General features: G+C 38.7%; 1 protein-coding gene and 1 long non-coding RNA gene across 4 annotated transcripts in view; one reads left to right on the forward strand and one right to left on the reverse strand.

Annotated features, from left to right (window-relative positions):
* The first annotated feature begins 1,150 nt into the window (after positions 1-1,150).
* LOC140696781 (uncharacterized) lies at positions 1,151-4,338 on the forward strand. 2 transcript variants are annotated; one of them, XR_012073307.1, is made up of 4 exons: positions 1,151-1,222; positions 1,737-1,902; positions 3,577-3,747; positions 4,062-4,338. It is a non-coding gene; the product is annotated as an uncharacterized lncRNA (long non-coding RNA). The 2 variants fall into 2 exon arrangements; XR_012073297.1 differs by having other exon boundaries at positions 3,577-4,338.
* A 14,752-nt stretch (positions 4,339-19,090) lies between these two features.
* Positions 19,091-23,095, reverse strand: part of MCCC1 (methylcrotonyl-CoA carboxylase subunit 1) — a 51,292-nt gene continuing 47,287 nt past the window's right edge. For both annotated transcript variants that reach the window (XM_006201063.2, XM_072961913.1), the window contains 3 exons: positions 22,157-22,264; positions 20,232-20,303; positions 19,091-19,439 (listed from right to left, as the gene is read on the reverse strand). In XM_006201063.2, coding sequence (XP_006201125.1) covers positions 19,311-19,439; positions 20,232-20,303; positions 22,157-22,264 — 309 coding nt within the window. In that variant the 3' untranslated portion in view covers positions 19,091-19,310. The remainder of the gene's footprint in view (positions 19,440-20,231; positions 20,304-22,156; positions 22,265-23,095) is intronic.

Below are 23,095 nucleotides of genomic sequence, written 5' to 3' on the forward strand. Positions count from 1 at the left end.
TAAATGCCCAACAAATGGGAGTAAGAAGTACTCTTACTTCCAGGAAATAAATGAAAACCAAAGTAAACCTGGAATATACTCCATAGAACCAAAGTAGCACAAAAATGGTTAGCATTTGGGAAGCTAATATAGTTCAGTTGGAGAAAAAAAAAATGGCAAGAGGGCAGTAAGAATTATTCTTTAATTGTACATCTATATCTGGGATAAATATTTTCAGTGTGTATAGCAAACTAGGAAGACCACCTATACACATTTATAAATGTCTACCAAGCACCAGTAATTTATCTAATCCTATCTTTCTTTTTTTAAAATATATTTTTATTGATGTATAGTCAGTTTACAATGTTGTGTCAATTTCTGGTGTACAGCTTTCCCGTTACATGTAATTTCTGTACAATTCTGTACATTTTCGATCAAAAGAATGTATGTTAAACACTGAAGTGCATTTCTCAAGCACTTTAGAATTCTGGGGTGTTTTTCTCAGGGCTACACAGTAAATAAGTAAATGCCATTTTCTCTATTTCTTTTGAGGTATGTCACTCTTCAAAGAAATTATTTGGGATGGGTGAAGAGAGAAGAGTTTGATGAAAGAGAAAGTTTCTGTGCAAATACTGTAAAACTTAAAAAGTGAATATTCAGATCAGGTTTCACAGTGTATAGCACTGTGAAAGAGAAAAAACAATAAAATAACAACGCTAATATTGTGAAATTATCATTTTGAGAATAAATATACAGAAAGAGGAAGTCAATGAAGAAATCTAAAGAGGAAACCCAAATGAGTTAATCTCTTGGGAGAGAGCAGGAAGCACCCTTCAGGACACCAGGAAAGGAGATGACTAGGCAGGTTCTTTAAAGATGAAATGAGACGTGGTCTCCTATATCTGACCAAAAATGAAAGAAAGGAGAATGTTGTAGCTGCAGATCACGACTTTGAAAGGAAATAAGGAATAGAGAATTTGAAGAGGTCCCTTGATTTTGTTGATAGCCTGACCTGGAAGAAGGGTGCAGGGATGAAGGGTTGAGTGGAGGGGAAGCAAACATGAAGGTCCAAGCTCGGGCCTGATGGGTAAGCTCTAGGAGGCCTTGGTGACAGCACAATTGGCAGATCAGGTCTGGCTGGAAACAAGAGTGACAGGGAGGGGTTAGGAGAGAAGAAGGGATTGTTTTCACTCTTGATAGATCGGATACAGCCCTACAGAGTAACAACATAGCTGTGAAAAGGGTAAGAGAACACCTCGCTCAGGCTGTTCATGTGACAGGGCCGCATATCTTGGGTGAAGTATATGGCTCAGAGCCCAGGTTCTTAGTCCACCACCCCAGAGCCAGGTGTTCTATTTGTTTAGTTGATTTTGTGGCTGAGAAGAGTCTAAGATTTGATGCCAATCTTTCAGATGCCTGATTTCTCAAAAGAAGTAATGAATAATGTTAAGTCAGCTATGAAGGCACTGAAGTTGGAATAAGTTCAGATCCCTTGTTATTTTCCTTTTACATTTGTATTTATTTTATATAACTTACAAACTGAGGAGTGGTATCAGCTTTGAAACTTTTGAAATAGGCCTGTGGGGTTATATGAAAGAGTCACAGACTAAGACAACTGTGTTCTAGTCTATTTCTGGATGACTGGGCAAATCATACCTGTCTCCTTTGAGCCTCAATTACTCTGACTGGCAAGTTTGGATTAGGTAGATTCTTGGTTTCCTTCCAACTTCTAATCTGAGCTTTGCTTAAAATTCCAGGAAGTGTAATTGTTCTCATCAGTCATTTATTTCCACATTCATTGAACACCTATATGTCAGCAACAGTACTAAGTACCAGGAATATAAAGAAAGAACCAAATTGTCCTGGCACCACTGCCTACTCACCCCAGGAACTCAGGATCAGGCAATGTGGAAGCTATGAAAGGTAAGGAAAGGATCTTTGTGAAGGTTCTACAAGTACTGCATCCAGGAAACCCAACAGGACTATGGGCACAGTGGAGGCTGTGTATAGCAGGACAGCATGGGTTTCCAGTTACTTGGATCTGTCTGGGAACCAGATTCTACCATTTATTATGAAGGTGGTGTTGGCATATTTCTTAATATGAGCCCCAGTTCCTTCATCTCCAAAATACCTACTTCAGAGTAGTATGTGAAAAGTCAATGAGATTGAAAAAGACCACAAATAATAAATGTTGCTAAAGATTTGGAGAAAGGGAATTCCTGTACATTGTTGATGGGACTGTAAATTAGCATAGCCACTGTGAAAAACAGTATGGAGGCTCTTCAAAAAACTAAAAATAGGACTACCTAATGATCCAGCAATTCTTGCTTATATATATATATATCCAAAGAAAATGAAAACATTAATCTATATAATGGAATACTACTCAGCCATAAAAAGGAACTAAATTTTGCTAACTTGCCACCAGTGTGGATAGACCTGGAAGGTATTATGGTTAGAGAAATAAGTCAGAGAAAGACAAATACTGTATGTTATCACTTGTATGTGGAATCTAAAAAGATAAAACAAATAAATGAATATAACAAAAGAAAAATAGACTCACGGATAGAGAACAATGCTCACAGTGCTAGAACTGAAAAATGAATTCAGCAAGGCTGCTGAACACATCAAAATGAAAAAAAAAATCAATTGTATTTCCGTATGTTAGCAATAAACAATCCAAATTAAATAAAACCGTTTCATTCACAATAGAATCAAAAGTAAAACATCAAAATGGTAAAATACTTAGGAATAAGTCTAACAAAAGAAGTGAAAGATTTATACACTAAAAAATTATAAAACATTGCAGAGACAAATTTTAAAAGATCTACATAAATGAAGAAATATCCCATGTCCATGGATTGAAAGACTCAATATTGTTAGGATGGCAATTCTCCCTAAATTGTTGTACACATTCAGTGCAATCCCTATCAAAGTCCCAGCAGGCTTTGTAGAAATTGACAAGCTGATCCTAAAATTTATGTGAAAATTCAACATCATTATTCAGATTACAGAAATGCAAATTAAAACCACAATAATAATGCTACACATCTACCAGAATGGCTATAATTAAAAAAATGGACTATCCTAAGTTTTGGTGAGCATATTGAGAACTGGAACCCTTATGCATTGCTGATGGGAATGTGAAATAGAAACAGAAACTGTTGGAAACTGTTCTTAAACTTGAACTCACCATATGACCCAGCAAGTCCACTACTAAGTATTTATCCAGGAGAAATGAAAGGGGTATTCAAGAATGTTCATAGAAGTATTGTGCAACATAGACAAAAACTGGCAACTATTCAAACGTTTATCAATTGATAAATGGATAAAGGAAATGTGGTACATCCATACAATCGAATCGTATTCAGCAAGAAAAAGATGACTTTGTGTGACCCCTGCTTCTTCCGATTCTCTTACAAATTGGAGTCTCCCTAGGTAGAAAGCAAGCTAGAGAAGTGATATACTGGCGTCTAGCAGGACCCTTAATGCTGAAAATTCCCCAAACACAGAAAGGATTTTCAGTTGCTATTGTTAGGTGTCACAAATCATGACTAACCAACATCCACTATCTTCTCTCTTCACAACCTCTTCTAGGGCCACAAACTTGGGACTTCGACCCAGGGCTTTGAAATTTTCAAGGCTGAAAAATGGTTGGAACAAGCATACCAACGTCAAGGGCAAGCAATGCTTTGTCTGGAGACCTCCCTCTTCCTCAAACATACAAAAGGAAGCTTTGTGCACTGGCCCCAGCAGCAAAATTTCTAGGCATGGCTCTGCCACTTCCCTTTCCACCCCAACCTCCTGAATCCTCTTGCCACCACACCCTGGGGTTCTGAGCTCCTGAGTCAGCACCTCCAATCTGTCCTACTCCACTACATTTTTATTGTCCTTAAGGGCAGCTTTACTCCTGCCACTTCCGGTTCAAAAAAAATTCCAGTGTCCACTTACTTATCGTCTATATCATCCAAACTCTTTAGTTTGGCTTTCAGAAGCTCTATACTCTAGATACAACTTATATGGCTTGGAATGCATCTGACCTACATTTCCTTGTATGTCCTGCCTTGTATGTTTCCCATTAGGGTGAGCCACAAGGAGGAGTTGGATGAAATTTGGAGAGCAGAAGGCAGCAGCAGCCATTCTGTGGCTCACACACAGTTTGGCTGATAACCGATTTACCTCATTGGCATGAAGTAGCAACAAAGCCTGCAACTTCTTTCTCTTCCCCTAGATCCTCATTCGGCATCTCCAAGTCCAGAGCCAAGTGTTTGTGTTTGGCTCTGTGATATAGGGTCCTAGCTTCTGTAGAATGGCTTTGACACCAAGGTCAGAGGTAACAAGAATTGACACTTCTTTCAACTCATGTTTGTGGGCTTCTCTTGATATCCCCTACTTTGCATTCTTCATGTCTTCCTGACTGCCTGACTGCGGACATCAAGTTGCAACATTAAGGAGGGAGGATATAGCTCAAGGGGTAGAGTACACATGCCTAGCATACACAAGGTCCTAGGTTCAATCCCCAGTATCTCCTCTAAAAATAAGTAAATAAGTGAACCTAATTACCCGCCCCCCACAAAATAAATAAAAAATAATTTTAAAAAATTAAATTAAAGAAAAAGGTCCAACATTAAACACGGAGACAACAGCTCTTAACAAGACTGCTTAACCAGCTCCCACGTTGTGTCAAGCCAATTCCCTGCAACAATAGACAGACAGACAGACAGACAGACAGATAGGTAGGTAGGTAGATCGATCTCCTATTGGTTCTGCTTCTCTGTCAGGAACACACTTTCCCATCTCCCCATCTCTACTTTCCACAGGCTTCCTCGTCTTTCAGCACTCAGTTCCTCCATGAAGCTGCCCTAGCCCCTACAGCTGAAAGTGACCCTACCACACACACACACACACACACACACACACACACACACACACACACACACACACACACACACAGTGGGACAGCCCAAGCAGACTACATGAAATCCCTAGAGCACTTAGCTAATTCTGCCTCACATCTTAGACATTTCTGCCCATGTCATTTTCCCCTCTACTACTAGATTGTGTTCTCCAAGGGCAGGGACCATGCATTGTACATTTTTAGACCTCGTGGAGTATTTCCTACTGGCCTAGCATTCTGTGCAATGAACTGGATTATACTAACTGAAAATTCAAGAAGAGAGGGCTGAAATGAACATGAAGGGCTTCAATATAAACCACTTGTTTCATCACTTGCCTACCTGGTGGGCACATGTCCACATGTCTGCCTCAAGATGCCTCTTCTCTCCAGCACAGCCAGGGAATTCAGTCTTCTAGCAAGAGAATACAGAAAAGAAAGATGGAAGAAAGCATACTAGTAAAAAATTATTTACTAATTCATGCAACTTTATGTGTAATAATGCCTATCAATGAGAAGGAGAAAAATCATCTGCAAGAATACATGTTTTTTTTCTTGCTATCAAAGTTCTTTTATAGGAGCCTTGAATGATATAATTTTATGAATTAGAGTTATTTCCCCAACTGGGAGAGTTATTTCGCCAGTTGGGAGTTATTTCCCCAATTGGGAAGGTAGCAATATGGATCACAGATCATTTTCAACATGTAGAAAAGTCTAACAGATATGGTTTAGCTGAAGAAAAAGAAAAGCTTTCTACTGCTAAAAAGATTGAAATTCTTTCTTTTTAGCTGAGACTGTTTTAGTTCAGGGTGATAATAAACATTACTCCAAGCTTATTGTGAACTGTGTATGTTCTTTTATTACTTTAAAAAAAGATGGAGAAATTTCTTGATGACTTCTTAACAAATACATGTAGTTAAAGAAAAAATTGCTTTAACACCTGAAATCCTTGTTGATAGAAATAATTAAGGAGAATCTAAAAGGGTAAAGAGCTTGGGACCCACTAAACTAAACTAGTAATAGATATAAGGATAGATATTAGAAACTGATCCTTCAAAATATTAAAAATTTACTTCCTTCTCATTGATGGGAACATCATGTTTAGTATGAATCTAAAATCAAATAATAGTGGCATCAAGTTTTCTATATAGTAACAGTAACTTGAGTGACTGCAGTGAGGTAATTCAACAGATTAAGGGGAACAATTTCAACAAAGAGGGAACACAAGAAAATAGCTTCTGAGAGTGTACTAGGTTTATACTACCAATTTCAATTTTAATTCAAAACAATCCAAATCAAATGAAAAACTTACCACTCTGCCTTCCTTGAAAAACTGCAGAAAATTAAGATTTATTTTGTAGTTTTCCATTTGTTTTACTGGAAGATATTCTATTTTAATTTTTTTTTGTTGTGTTAGTTATATACTCTGTTGATTAATTCAACCCAATGCCAAGGAAGGCAGGAATTGAGATGCTGGCAGGTGTTACTGCTTCTAACAGATAGAATATGTAAGAGAAGAGCCAACTGGTTTCCATGTTGTGGTTTCAATTAAAGTTTAGAATGAATAAGCTCATCCAAGAGAAATTAGGATTCCAGTGGCCCTAAGGAAACTCACAAGATGAATCATTTCTGTTTTATTCCTAAAAAACATAGATTTTAAAGTTCAAGCAGGAGTCAAGTAAGCACAGATTCTCACTAACCAAGCTGCTTTGACAACATCTCCCTTCCAGGTAGATGCCGCCAGGTAACGCAGAGCAGACACTGAGACCTGACTAGAGGAGTCCAGTGGAGGCCCAGGGGGAAAGAGCAGGCAGGTGGCTGCGGGCACGAAAGTGGAGAGAGTGTTAAATGGTGTGATGGATCACTGAGACTCCAGTCATATTTAGTGTTTTGATATCACAATCGAAGGAAGAAATGAGGTATAATAATTTTTAACTGTAAAAATTTTCAAATACATACAAAGTACACCAAATGGTATAATTAACTCCCGTGTACCCATCACTCAACTTCTATAGTTATCCTCTCAAGGCCAGCCTTGTCTCATCATACTTCACTCATTCCCATGGTCTACATAATTTTGATGCAAGTCTCAGATATAACTATAACCTTTCATTCATATTTCAGTATCTCTAAAAGGAGCCTTTAGGAAAAAAAACACAACATCATTAACTCATCTAACAAAATAACAATAATTCCTTAATATCTTTAAGTATCCATTTTGTGTTTACATTTCCCTGGAGTGTGTCCATACACTTTTTTAAAAACATAAACTTAGAAAGTTAATTAACTCAGGTTTATGTTCTTGATTTCCTAATAAATTATAAACTCCTTGAACAGAGGGACTGTGTTTTGTTTATGCCTGCCTCCAAAAGCTTTGCCAATGCTTATGGCCAAATTTCACAGTAAAGTAATTAATTAAATGCATAATAAAAGAGTGTTTTATGACTTTCCATGTAACTACATTCACAAATCAGAAAAAAAAACATCACAGTACCTATTCAGATTTTTGGTACAGAAGATAGGGACAATAGAGCTCCTCAGTTTCTTGAGTTAAATTGAAAAGAAACTGTCATATATAACATAGTTAGGCAATTGCAAATCTGAAACATCTGGCTACTAAAAATCTCTCTTGATAGCTATCACAATTTCTGACAACCTGAGAAATTGATTCTCTAGAGATAATCTGTCAGTTTTGGCACAATATCCATGAAATAAAAGTAAAAGAATATCCCTGACAGGAGAAAGATGCATTCTGTGAATTTTAATACAAAAATGGAAGTTTTGTCTTGGAATCAATCAAGGTAAATACTTTTGAATTTCTATGCACAAGGGATTTTCCTTTTGTACTATCTCCCCACCTGTTTCCCTCTCTCATTTCCACCCCAATTCTAGTTCTTTTTTAGAGCGGACAAGTAAAATATATGGGTTTATAGAAAAAAAGTATGGGCTATGTATCCTTAAGCATAAGCCCCTAATCAGAAAAAAGAAAGCTATGCACCTCAAAATGTTAAATGCTACATCATTTTATAATAGCAAAAATTTTAAATAATCTGAATGTCTAAGATTAGGAGAATGGTCATATAAATAGTATTCTATTCAATTACCAGGAATAACTAAGGAATAATTATGAAGTTTTTAAAATTAGAATTATGAAGATCATGTAGCAACATGGAAAATGCTTATGATATATTAGGTAAAAATAATCAGGATTGAAATTCTATTAACACTATGATTTTAACTATGTAAAAGTGTACCTGTAAATAAAAGGCTGAAAGGAAATACAATAAAATAATAGTGGTTATGTTAGTGTGGTGGAATTATGTATGATTTAAAAAATAGTATACTTAAAAGATATATTACTAAATGAAAGAAGCTAGTCTGAAAAGGCTACAAACCGTATGATTCCAACCAAATGACATTCTGGAAAAGGCAAAGCTACAGAAACAATAAAAAGATCATGGTTTCCAGGGGTTTGGGGAGAGGAGGGAGGGAGGCATGAATAGATAGAGCACAAGGGACTTTTAGGGCAATGAAATTATTCTGTATGATACTGTAGTGGTGGCTACATGTCATTATGCAGTTCTCAAAGCTCATAGAATGTACAACATCAAGAGTGAACCCTAATGTAAACTGTGGGCTTTGGTTGATAATAATGTGCCCATGTTGGTTCATCGATTGTATCAAATATGCCACACTGATGAGGGATGTTGAGGGTAGGGGAGTATATATGTGTGGGTGGGGAGGGCTATGTGCAAACTCTGTATTTTATGCTCAATTCTGTTGTGAACCTGAAACTGCTCTAAAAGAATAAAGTGTATTAAAGAAATATATATCTAGCCTTTAGAATATACTAAATAAATATCAATTTCTTTGTTTTTCTGTTCCCTCTACCTAACATTTAAAAAATTGCATGATTGTAAATTTAAAAATTTTAAAGCTAAGGGGTGGGGTGGGGTATAGCTCAATGGTAGAGCACGTGTTTGGTGTTCATGAGGTCCTGGGTTCAATCCCCAGTGCCTCCACTAAGGGGAAAAAAAAGAGAAAAAAAAATTAAACCTGAAAGTATTAGATCTTTGGTTAAAGATATTAAATTTAAATATATTTTCTTCTTTGGACAGTGCAAATCCAGCTTCTCTCTCTCTCTCTCTCTCTCTATATATATATATATAAAACAATATTTCTATTTTTATATTTTTAGCTTTATGTATATAGTAATAGTGAAAGAATCCAATTAATTTTTTAAAATGGTAAAACAAAAGAAAATATAATTATTTTATTTCTTTTATTAAATTTTACTTCTCCTTTTACTTAAATATTAAATAGTAAATACTATAAAGTATTTAATAACACAAAACCTAGCAGGGATTTTTACACATTTAGGTACTTGACATATATTGGCTGAATAGATTTGAAGGAACTCATTTATTTGTTCATTCATTCATCAAATATTTATTGAAGACCTATTTCATCCAATGGAAATGAGTATTTTTGCTAATTTAGAAGAGGGCCAAATGGTTTTTTAAATTATGAAATATGCATGACTGCAAAAAACATAAGTGCACAGCTTAATAAACTGTTGTAAAATGAACCCTCACCCAGGTTAAGAAATAGAACATAACCAGCACCCCAGAACACTACCACGTCCAGTTCTGATCCAAACCCAGCCACACCCCAGTGGTCACTAGGACAGAGGTGGACGTGCCAAGACACTCAGGAAGCTCCAGGGTCCCTGCTTGTGGGGGTCCTTCCAAGGGCCCTGGAAATTCGCTTACTGTAAAATTTGCAAAATTTTCCCACCTTTGGTTAAGACCTCCTTGTACTTTCATAGCTAATTTTGTGTTTATAATCTCACATTTTTTTCTTAGAGTCCCCCCAAATCATCGAAGTTTCAGAAGTCACAAAATCTGAATTCACCCCTAGAACCACTATTCTGACTATTGGGTACTCTTTGCTTCCAGATGGATTACACAGTGTAAAACTGTCTATTTTCAAACTTGGAATGCTCCATATATTTCTGTGAGTGCTACTCACTTGGCTGCCCAGGGAGCTACTTACTTCAGGGAAGACTTGATTGGCCTTTCACAGGAGTATGGCTCATGGTTTGGGTTGGTGTTTCGCAGCAGTGGACCTCCAGAGCTGGGGATAGAGCTCAGCTTGGTTTTCTCTTCTTTCTGAGACAGACATTAGTCCCTCTCAGGTAGAGTTGCTAACAGAAGGCTGGCTTGTTAGGCACACAGAATATTACAACAAACCCGAATAGTTTGGCAGCATTTAGAAAGCAAGAGACTTCACACGAAAAGTTGGCTTTCTGACTTCTCTTAGGTGTTTGGAAGATGTGCCTCCTCTGGGCCCACATTCCCACCAGGCGTGGCACTGGCTGGGTGGAGCTCGGGAGCAGCTGCTTTTTGAGGCCAAACCTACTTCCTGAACCTCTTACTTTACTTACAGGGAGTGTTCAGTCCCTTTAGGTATTTGTGAACCCTGCTCTAACCCATTACCTTGTATTATTACAAAACGGTTTCTTCAGTGATCTTTAAAAATGAAATGTAAAGATAAAATGTAAAGGAACAAATTCCCTCAAAATACTCCATGATAACTTTCTTGCCAATGTTTCCTAAACTCTTTATAATGGTGCTAGCAGGGTACCACCCCAAATGGAGTTAAACCACATAAGTAAGAAGTAAGAAGCAGCTAAGTATAACTACAAATCAGTGGTTCTTGAATTTCAGGATGTATCAAAATCTTATCTGGAGACCTTATTAAAACAGACTGCTGGGTCCCATCCTCAGAGTTTCTGATTCAGGAGGTGCAGGGTGGGGCTGAGAATCTGCATTTCTAAGAGGTTCTCAGCCATTGCCTATTCTGCTGGCCCTGGAGCACTTTTTGAGAACCACTGAGGCATGCTACTCAAAATGCAGTCCCTGGGCTAGATGCCTGGGGCCCTTCAGGATTGGAGACTCTCAGGCCCTCTCTCAGCCAGTGTGTAACCAGAATCTGCAGGATCTGTTTGTGGGAACAGTACATTTTGAGATGCAATGGACTAACTTGTCATCCCCAAACCTTCCTGGTAAAAATCACTGGGGCACTTGTTAAGTATGCAGAATACCAGGCCTTTCCCTTAGACATTTTTTCAGAAATCTATTTTTGTCAAGCTCCAAGTGATACTTATCAGGAAAGTTTAGGGAAAATAGGCTAATGGTGGTATTAATATATTTAAAGACAGAATATGTTTTTAAACAGAGGGATGAGCAAATGAAATTTTAAAAATTAAAAAAATGGGAAGTCTCAGGGGAGAAAATTGGTAGCATGTCTTCAACCACTTGGAGCTCTGCAGCCGAAGGTATGCGTTCCTTTTGTGGAGAGAGATGCATCAAATTGTCAGATCCTTTATCATACACCAAACTCCTTTTACCTGGGTCCCTGCTTATCAAGAAACCTTGTCATTATAATTTGGCTTCCATGTGTTTTTCACACCAGGCAAAACACACCAGTGAAATGAATGTAAGTATTCTGATTTATGGCAGGTACATTTCTCACTATGAATCAAGAAATCATCATTAAGGTACTGACATATTTTTCTGTGGGTTCTAGGCGATCAAACCATTTTTGTTTAATAACAAAATCAAATTCTTAGCCAAATGTGTAGGTTATTGTTTGAGGAAGGGAGAAACACTTTTGCCCACAAATATTTCTTATGTGTGGATTCCACTGTATAGTTTTAACTTTTATATACATTCCCTTAAGCAAATCAGACTTTTTTCTGAAAGGAGAATTAAATTAGCAAACAATAGAAGTGTGCAAAATACACAAGAAATAAACATCTAAAAAAGCAAAGAGTTGATGAGGAAATTGTCTTTTTAATTCTTTCAATTTTTAAAAGTGAAATACTGGCCTTGCTGAGTCTTATCTTTTCCCTTAATCTGTCTTCACAGTTCCTGAGGAGGAGAGTAAAAATTTTCCCTTCTGCTTAAAAGACCTAAGCTGTCACTGAATCTACCTACTAAGTACATTTTTCCAAATATCAAATGTTTCCAAGGTCTTCTCAAGAAATACAAATCTCTGGATTCACGAATCTCTTTGCTTGCTCCCCTGTACATCCACCACCAAATTCCACAGTTTTCATCTGGGAAATTAACAAATTCCTTGTCGTTGTTGAAACACAGTATTTCTATTACAGTTTGAAGTGAATAATCTTATTCTAGAAATCTTATTCTAGAAATCTGAGGCCATCAGAGGATTGGTGTGTTGGAGGATGTTTCAATGCTAATCCCCCTTCTGAATAGAACAGTTTTTATTTCCAAGGTTCCAATTCCACCTAAAGTTGCACTGAGTGTTTAAAGGTGACGAGGCTGGCCAGTAGCATGACTGTGATCCTCTGGTCAAGTAAGTGTGGGGGTCCAGTTACCACTAAGTCCTCCAGGTTGAGCTGTAAGAGTGAGAAGATACTCAGCCAAGGAGGGAAGGCTTTCAGAAAATGAAAAAGAGGGGAACAAAAGTGCTGGATGAATAAAATTGCCTTCCTCCATCTGCCTGGCTACTTCAGGAGGCAGATTACATAGTTGGAAAGCAGAGAATTTTGGAATGAAAAGTCTTGGCTCAGTTTTGGTCCCAAAAACTATGAAAAGTACAATTGTATAAAAGTTACTCAATCTCAGTCCCCTCAAATGAGGATAATAGTGGTGATACCTCTCTTGGTAACAAAATGTCAGTACATTATAAAATGCTTTATAAATGTGAGTTGCTACTGTAGGTACAGTAACAAAACTTTCAAATATTGGTGTTTTTAGCTTAATTTTTCAATAATTTATTATTAGTCTTTAACCTGGCAATTCACTTCTAGGAATAGATCTTAACAGATATAATTGTGTATGTGCAAAATAAGGTACTGGCAAGTTATTCAGTGTAGCATTTTTTGTAATACCAAAATGTTGAAAAAAATCTAGATGTCCACCAATAACAATCTGGTTGAATAAACTGTCTCCATTTAGTGGACAAATGGAATTCTGTGCAACTGTGAAACTCCCTATGTATTGTTATGGAAGGATCTCTAACACACTTTACTAAATAAAAAAGCTAAGTGCAGAATTTGACTTTTATTATAGAAGGGAGGAAATTAGACTACACAGTTGTATTTGCTTTTGAGTGCATAAACACTGGAAATGTAAGCAGACAGGGTAGGGAGTCCCTGGAGAAAGAGAACTAGGCATGGCTTTCTTGACTTAAGAGAAGCCATTTTTGGCCTAAGCCATTTTGAGATCTAAGCTTGGCCACAATGCTTGCCCTTGAAGAGGTCTCAGTAATTAATAATCTTAAGGGAAGAAAGGAATGCAGGAACAAAGGAAAAGCAGAAACAAGAGTCAACTGAGCCTTAGATCCTCCTCAGGGGATATACATAACAGCTGATATGTATCTTTGAGTTGCTTTGCAGGAACTAAGGCCCCCACCCAGGTGGAGGATGGTAACTATAAGCTAAGAACCAAGACTGGTTGTAAAGTAAGGAATGATGATGTTGACCTTTTCTGACCCTCATGACTTCAATTAACTATAGCTTGGACTCTGTCCATTGCTCCAAGTCTATGCTGAATTCTCTCTCCAGCCCCTTCATGAATATGCCTACACTGCCCAAACCCCTTCATAAACACGCAGTGTATCCTTAGCTTAAAACTTACCCAGTTTTGCTGTTAGGGGAGACACTGCTTTGGGAAAGATCCCCAGTGTTCTCCTTACTAAGTAAGTAATAAATCCTTCCTTCTCCCGCTGTTTGGCTTGGTAGCATCTTTTGGCTCGACACCTACCAAGAGGCAGACCCAGTTTTTGGGTAACAGAAGGATACACAATAAACAAACAATAGTGGTTAACTATTGGCAGGGGTAAGGGGTCTGTGTGGGTGAGAGATTTCCACTGTATACCTTTTAATATATACGTTTGGATTTTGAACCAGGGGACTATATTACCTATCCCAAATTAATGCTTATTTAAAGGAGACTAATATTTACATAGCTAAGGAACAGAAGGTTGATGGCTTATCTTGTATATAACAGATCTTCAATCATTATTTGACATGTTGTATTAATGTGGAATGACTCCAGAGCAGGGAAGGTCGAGGGCAGTCATGGATGAGGAGCCTGTTTAGATGGGCACCTCAAAAAAGGGAGCTTGGTGTGGGGCCAAATGAGCAACAGGGGAACAAACTTAGGCGGGTGCCAGTAAAACCATGTGGCTTTTATGATGTAGGCGGTAATGATAAAGGAATAAGTGGGAAGATCAATGAAAAATAAATAAATAACTCTGAAATTTAAAAAAAAAATTGGGAAAGCAGAGAAGTCCCAAACTACCTTTTTTATTGTATTTCTTCATTTTTTCTGGTGGTGGGAGTGGTGTATTTGGAATGAGTTATTTCAAATCTAATCAAATGGTTTAGCAAAATGCTAAGGAGCAGGGGTGCTAACAGAGAATGATGTTAGCCATCTTAGGAGGGAGGGAGTTACATCAGGGCTGTGGTTGGAGGTTTAAGGGGGAGTGCTCCCTGTACATGCAGCTCACTGCAGGAGACTGAGCCAGTGATTCATCACAGGGCTCTGATTCTCTGAGACAAATGTCAGGGTGAGAGGGTAATCACCGATAACAGAGCTACGATCTGGTCAAGAAGGAATTGTGTCCCCAGGGTTATTCACAGCAGGTGGGGCAGACAGGCAAGACTGTTCCCACCCAGCCTGAGACTTTGAGAGCTGGGGGCAGGGCCTCCTGGGATGCCCCATACTCAGTCTGGTGGAGAAGAACTACTAACCCCAAGGCTGCAGCTCCCTGGGGCCAGCCTTCAGGGAGCAGTGTGTCATTAGCAGGAAGGGAGTCACAATCCAAGGCTCCCTCCTCTGAGCTTGGAACAAAGAATATGGGGACATCCATCTTCTCCCTTCTCATCACACAGTTTAAATCGCATTTTTCTTCCTGGGTATTTTGAAGCTTAGTGTGACTATCTAGGAGTGCTTTTTTGAGATCCCCTGATGAAAGGTGCAACGTTAAGTGTGGAGTATTACTATCAACTCTGTAAATACTTTAATGACAATAGCAGAAGTGTCACGTGTAGGTAGAACATAGAAGCACATTCTGACATCTAATATTCCTAAGAGAACTATTAGAGTGTTACGAACAGCACATGTGCAAGAGCAGCCAGTTGTTGGAGGGAAAAAGTGAGTTCAGCTAAGTAAGAGACCTCCCTACTCTACTCCCCAGCAGAAGTGGTGATGCCCACCCACACTTAAGTCAGACAGGAAGGTGTTGCCTCCAAGCACCAGCTATGCATGTGAGTGACAGCTGATATGGAAGGTGGAATAAACCCAGGCCCAGCCTTTGGGCAAAAGGCGAGCTGCTTCTGGGAGCATTGCTGTCCCATTAGTAGGAAGGCTCTGGGACATGCCAATCTGGCAGCCACTGTCGCAGGGGGAGGGGCTGATGGAGGCTTCCCCTGACAGCACCAGTCTGCCTGGGGTTGACAGGTGCCTGGCTGGCCTTGGAGCAAGCTAGAGCTGAGGGAGGGAGCAAAGAGAGGGGACAGGGTGATGCATGACCAGGCAGGGTTTTTAACTACCATGGGACCTCGGAATTTTGCTGGCAAGAATAACCACCTGGGCTCAATTTAGAGCAGTTTCTTAATTGCTTTCAAGCAGTAACTGCAAGTTAGAAATTAATAAATAAAAACTATCAGGTGAATATAAATGTTTCAGGCACAGTGCTAAAGGCAACTTCTGTATTTTCTCATTTAATCTTCATGACAAAGCTGCGAGGTAGTGCTACTATCCCCACTCACAGATAGAACTCAGAGACGTTAAACCACACGCCCAAGACCCTGCAGTTAAGTGGCAAGGCCAGGACCTGAATGCAAGAATTTTAACTCTGAAACTGTTTTGACTACAGTGCTATGTGGCTTCCTCAATGATTAGACAGCAACCACCAGGGCTCTTAAATGTTGTTGTTTTCTTGGTTATTATAATCCTCAACATACTGCATCCAGAATGCTATTGTCAAAGATAAGGCAGCAAACAGCTTTCTTCCAACTATAAGACTCGGTTTGGATCCATGCCTATAAATGTATCTTCTCCAAAAGAAGAGCTACTTTTAAGTCAAGGAGATGTGTCCCGAGGTCTGGCTTCCATACCCGGAGCACCTAGGACAGGATTCCATATTTGGTGCCTCTTTTGAACTCACTGTCTCCAGTTCCTCTCCACTTTCCAATCTATTTCAGACCGTGGACAGAAATAACTGAAAAACTTGTCTGTCTGAAAACCTCCAGGGCTCCCAACTGCCTCCAGAATAAAGTCCTTCCCACTGCCAGGCAGCTACTCCCCAGCCCCTCTGGGCCACGCGCCCTGGGGTCCAGCCTCTGCTGGATCGCCCTGTGCCCCGAACAGTGTGCACTTTCACACCTCGCTGTTATTATTAGCCCTTGCTAGTCCCTCTCCCTGCAATGGCCTTGTTTTACCTTCCTTCCCCATCTGGCAAATGGCTACCCTCCAAAGCCCAGTTCAAATGTCACTGCCACTCCCTCAGCTTCCTGCCCCACAGTAGAATTTATTGCTCCACTCACTTGACCACCCCCCAAACCCAGGGCACCTAGTGCCCAAGCATATTATGCTACTTACCAGCAATTATATTACATTTTTCTATACAGCTGGATCATTTCCCATTAGTTGAGGCAAAGGCAAAAACCATTTCTTACCACCTTTGTTTCCAGAGGCTCTGGTATACAGCAGATGCCCTGTTTTAGAAGAAACAGATGCAGTCATGTGCAGAGAACTTTGCTCACACAGTACCACATTCAGCAATGATCTCAAAGAATTCCAATATGTGGGTAATTGGGATAGTTGGCTTCAAATTCCTTCTCTACACATTATGATCAACACAGCCCCTAACAATGGAATTAAGAGAATAACTCTATCCTGTTTCCCTGAAAGATATAGGGGGCATACAGCAACCCCAAATTTCCATCAAGGCACCTCTGCTTTTTCCTCTTGTCAACAGAGGAAGTTCTTTTCAGGCAGGGGAAATGGCTCTGTTGCTAAAACTGTAGTTAAAAGCACTGGTTTAGATGGGCCCCTCCTTTATCACCTCCTGCCTAAATAGCTGTTAAGAACCTCTTCCTAACTGGTTTTCTAGCCTCTTGTCTTTCCTCCTCCATCCAACTTACATATTACTGCCAGATGAAATTTTCTAAAATATTACTTGAATCATATGTAATATATGTTATAAAACATAATTGTATAATAAATATGACCAACCAAACATCCAGCCCTACACTAGCACATTAACAGTAGCTTGTTCTACCTGCACACACTTCACATATGTCAACCCCTGGCCTAATACCTGGAGCTAATCACTGTCTTTAAGGTTTTTATTCTATTTTTTAAAGAAAATAGTTTTATTAAAGGGGAAAAGGAGGGAGGAAGGATAAGTAAATTAGGAATATGGGATTAACAGATACAAACCACTATACATAAAATAGATAAGCAACAAGGAATTACTATATAGCACAGGAAACTATAGTCAGTATCTTGTAATAACCTACAATGGAAAATAATCTAAAATATATATAACTGAATCACTTTGTTGTATACCTGAAACTAACACAATACTGTACATCAACTATACTACAATTTAAAAATATATATATAGTTTTATTATATATATGAACATAGTTGATTTTGCAAGTCTATATAGCACCCCATGTGTGTATCTCCTGGTACATGCTATTTCACTCAGTATTGTGAATCCAAGATTCACCCATGTGGATGCTCTTGTTTATTTTGTTGTTACATAGTATTCCACTGTGTGCCATACCACAGTTATTTACTCCTTCTCCTGCCAACCAACTCGGATTGTTTCCAGTGTTTTGCTATTACGGGTAATGTGGCTAAGAACATTCTTGGTGCACAAGTGCATTTGTGCATTTCTAGAACTGGGATGTAAGGTCATAGGGTATGCAAATGTTCAACCCTGTGAAAAATGGCCAAGTTTCTTAAAGGAGCTCTAATAGCCAGATAAATTTTTCCAAAATCATTGCTTTCCCTACTAAAATATAATTTAATGTAACCACTACTTACAAGATAAAATCCAGACCTGCAATTCAATGTCAGTTACAATCTGGCCCCATCCTAAATTTCTTACCTTTTTATTGCTCACTCCCTCCCCACCAAGCACCTCCCACCCTAGCTGATCAGATCTGCTCTGGAATATAGAATACGACTTGCTCATTTTCAGCTGCGTAGCCCTGCTCCTTCCTTTCTAGTCTACAACTCCCACCCCACCCCCTACTACTGTCTCTGGGTTCTCCTTCCTTTATGAAACCTACCCTGAGCACACCTGCCCAAAGAACTCTCTTCCCGCCCCAGCTCCTAAAATACCTGTTTTGCCCAGTCCTTTGACATTAGTCTTCAATCCCACCTACATTGTAGGATATTGCATACTGCCTTGTTGGAAAAATGGGATGTTCTAACTAATCTGTGTAATCAGATTTACTTGAGAACTCTGCATTTCCAAATTTAGTATTTGGTACCTTTCTCACCACTCTGTTGACAATGGACTTGTTTAATTTTGGATTTGATTGTTTTCCCATATAACTTTTGACATGGTTGTGTCTTATTTTTCCAATTAAATCATTGGCATCTTAAAGAACAGAGACCATATGTTTATATTTCTCTATATTCTCCACAACATTTAACACAGTCTCATGTGTGCAGCAAGAACTCATTTCAAATATTTAACACTTCAGTGGATACCTGAAAATGCAGGGCGCTGTAAATGTGTTTCTAGAAAAAATATGTAGTAGTATATAATATATAATTTAAATATTATATGTATATAAAATATATGTACACAAAAGCAAGTGTGTGTGCATATATATTTGTACAAGCTTAGAAAGAACAATGAAGGCAGAGGTAGTCTAGATTGAAACTTTCCAGTCACAAAAACAAATAACATCCCTGTTTTTAAACTGCCTAAGAAGTTGCCTAAACTCTTTAGCAAAAACCAATCCTTGGTTGAGTTTAGCACTATGACATCTGTCTCTGAAATATGTTATTGTCCATTTTTGTCATGACTGCAAATGGGAAATAATTTAGTTAAATCACCTTTCCCCTTTCAGTCATTCTCTTTTGACCAAGTTGCTGCCCACCTTCCTAAATAAACTAAATTGTATAAAATTTGAGACAGAAACAAACCATATTAGCTTCCAATAAAAAGTACAGTTTAATCTTATTAATATAAAATATTTTCAGATAATTTATTGTATTTGTGACCCAAGTGCATGATTCTTAAATATGAAACAGTTTTAAGCACAATCATACAGTCATTTAGTAAAGGTGCTGGTCTTTAGACCCAGAGAAAAGCAGGAAGGCACTTTCTCTTTTTGGTGTAGAGATATTGGCCATTTCTTTGATGGAGTTTATTCTGCTTCCCTTTTGTCAGATTCTTCCTCCTCAAACTCGACTAAAGGAGCGTGTCTGTTGGCCTGAGAACCTTCTCTGTAGAGCACTTTCTTGATGGTGCCCTCCTTTGGCGCCTTCACGGTATGCTGCAGAGACACAAGGCGTGACAACAGCTGTGATACCAGTGAGGACTGAGCACGTGCCTCGTCAAAAAACACAGAAAGTGAAAAATGAAGTCAATTGTTCTGATGTCTTGTCACCTATCAGTGCTTCCCGAACTTTCCCATACCACAGCACACAGTGAAAATGACATTTTTATGGTGGGCTTGGGAGTTGAGAGGAGTCACTACCTTGATACACCTGTCACTTTCAAGGCCAGTCATCGGGAAGCTCTAGTTTAGCTAGTAATTCTCAGCTCAAGCGTGACAGTAGTATCTCACCTGGGAAGCTTTTAAAACTATTGAACATTGGGCTCCCCACTAGGAGATTCCATTTCAACTGATCTGGGGAAATAAATCTTTTTTAAAAGTTCCCTAGGTGCAATACGTGACCAGGGCTGAGAACTACTGGCCTACAATTTCTAGCCTTTAAAAACCTAAACAGCTGATTTAATTTGATTGAGGTTTTCACTTTGATACTGATGCTTGGCATCCTTGGTTTGGCTTTGAAAATATCAATAAGTTAACATTTAATTGGGTTACTGCCTGAATCTAAGCTATTGATAATTTCAGAATCAGAAATGACAGGTATGAGCTCACAAAATTAAAATGAAAATTTATTTAAGAGATGGATGGTTTTGTTTCCTGCAGTTAATGCTTCATCAGCCCATGGTTCTTAATATTTAAAATGGCCTTAACTTACAAAATAAGGCAAAAGAATGATTAGGACTGAAAGCTCCCAAAGTTTACTTGGCAAGTGAACTGGTGATTTTTACTCACCTCCATCTTCATGGCGATCATAACCATCAGAGAATCTCCAGCTTTCACTTTGTCTCCAGCTTTCACAAACACCTAGAGATTCAGACATGCTAATATTTAAAAACACAGAGGTCCTTTGTGGTATAGAGTTGGAATACAAACGTACACAGCAGAAGTCTATGTGGTTGTCTTGTCTGACAAATACAAACACACTGGCACAAATCAGAGACCCACAGGTCAGCCTGGCATTGTCGGCTGGGCACTGTCGTCAGTGGGGGGCACTCCTCAGCTCCCCACCCCACCCCCTAATCCATCTAGTTTTCCTTGAATCAGATGAATACACTTTACATATTTTGAGATTCTTCTGTCTTTCCATAAATGTGCAGACAAGACACACAACCAACAGGGAAGGACTACAGGCATACCTTGTTTTATAGCTCTTCATTTTATTGTGCTTTGCAGATATTGCTCCCTCCCTCACCCTACCCCCAAATTAAAAGATTTGTGCCAACTCTGCCTGGAGCAAGTTTATGGGCGACATTCTTCAAACAGCATTTGTTCACTTTGTGTCTGTGTCACATTTTGGTAATTCTTGTGATATCTCAAACCCTCTGCCAACAAAAAGGTTATGACTCATTGATGGTGCAGATGACGTTAGCATTTTTTCAGACATAATGCTACTGCAGTGAAAATAACATTTTTATGGTGTGCTTGGGGGTTGAGAGGAGCCACTATCTTCATACACCTGTCACTCATTCAATATAGTGTAAACGTAACTTTTATATGCACTAGAAAACCAAAAAATTTGTGTGACTCACTTTATTGTGGTAGTCTGGAGCTGAACCTGCCGTATCTCTTGAGATATGTCTATACTATCCTTAAATGTTTTCACGACAGGCAGGGTCTTGCCTGGTTTTCCAGTTTTTAGGTTGTATAGGATAGTGTTTCAAGTCTTCAGGATCTTGTGTGGTAAATGTATAGACAATCTTCATGTGACAAAATTCAACTTACTGGTGACCCAGAAAAATACCTTTATTTTCCTATTTTCAGGTATAAATGAACTCACATATCCCACACTGTTTCACTGCTTTCTTGGTTAACATGGTTATCAGGGAGTTTTTAGAAACGTCACACAATAGAGTTAGGTTCTAAAGTCAATGTGTATAGCCAAAGTTGTGAAAAATGAGAAACAGCCAGCAAGTCCCACAATCACTCAACACTGGGCAATGTTTATTAGTAGCATTTGATGAAATCAGTGGTCTGAAAAGTGCCTTTAAACGTAAACCCTGTGCACACCCTGGGCAGGGATTACCAGAGGCCTGTGGGAACTGAGACTGAATGAGCAAAAGGCAGATCCGAGTCCCCGAGTCCACTGTCACCTTTGGGGGCACACACCTCCAGAGGGGAATAGTGGGTGAAATCACTCACACTATTTAAATGGTTGCTTTCTTCTTCTTTTATTTGTTGGTACCAAGAATATACAGTTGAATTTTTTATGACTTAAATGCATTTGAGAGGACTCTACTGTGTTCAAGGATATAAAAGGAGACTACTGATCTATCATCACTGAAGTTACATCAGTATGGACCTCAACTCTGAACATGTACTGCATCCAACACCGAACTACACTGTTCTTCACCAATACCTTTTATGTTTTGGATAATGCTTGGTGAATGTTCCACTGTAACCATAAAAAGACAACTTGTACTTTGATGAAAATTTCCACTTCAAAGAACAGTCTTCATCATAAATTAGGTAAATTGTATTTTCATTAAAGTTCAACTGTAATATAGAACTGGAATCTATAAAAATCCTCTTGTTTTCTTGAAATGGATGCTTTCCAGTGAGCAAGACTTAGAAAGAGGGGAAAAGGGTACACAAACAAAGTTCAACAAAGACATTTATCAGGCCTTACTGCATCGTCCTACATACATTCACGTCATTACCTTTTCAATGGTTCCAGTCATAGGAGCTATGGCACCTCCCTGGGTTCCTTCTGAGCTCACTGAAGACAAGTATTTGGGGACTGGAATGCCAATCTGAGTATTTCCATCCTATACAGAGAAATGATATTTATAGGATATATATTTATATAATATAAACTGGGAATTAAATCAAGATCTTATCACTGCAGCTTTAGTAATATACCTGAGGTAATGATTGCTTTGCTTTTTTTTTAAAACACTTTTATTGTGGTATGGTTTCCGTAAACTACACATATTCCAGACATGTACTTTGATGAATTTTGATAGATGTACACATGATTGTTTTCCAAGCTATGTTAAATATTAGTCACCTTTAATACCAGGGTTCTAACCTAGCTTTGTGACCCTAAGCAAATTACTAAACCCCTCTCAGTCTTCGTCTTCTATTATAAAGGAATAACAGCATACAAGCCTCACAGGGGATTAAAATAATTAATAACTGTTGGTAAAAGACAGGCACTGTCTGGAAGCCATTTTTAGCAGTATCCCCACTATCAAGTGCTTAGTCTAAGCCAGGAACTGTTCTTAACAATTATACATTTATTATGTCATTGATTGTCACAACAACCTTATGAGGTAGGTACCGTTAGTGTTCAGGCATCAATCCCTGAGAGAACACTGCTCCCCAAGCAGGGAGATATGCTGTGACAAGAGGGTTAGGGTATTTGAGGATTAAAGGAAGAAAGTATGTGTCTGTCAGTGAGAATATGTGAGAACAAAAGGGATGAATGGAGAACTAGAGAAGGCGGGAATGTGACAAATAAACAGAGTGAAAGGGAAATAGAGAAAAGGTCACAGCAGTGTGCGAAGGAAGCAGGATCTTTCTAATAACTCAGTGGAATGCCTCTGGCCAAGCAACTTTCTCCCAAACTCCAATAGTGTTATTATAAAGAAGAGACA

Source organism: Vicugna pacos, chromosome 1 (assembly GCF_048564905.1).
Source record: "Vicugna pacos chromosome 1, VicPac4, whole genome shotgun sequence".
NCBI lineage: Eukaryota > Metazoa > Chordata > Mammalia > Artiodactyla > Camelidae > Vicugna > Vicugna pacos.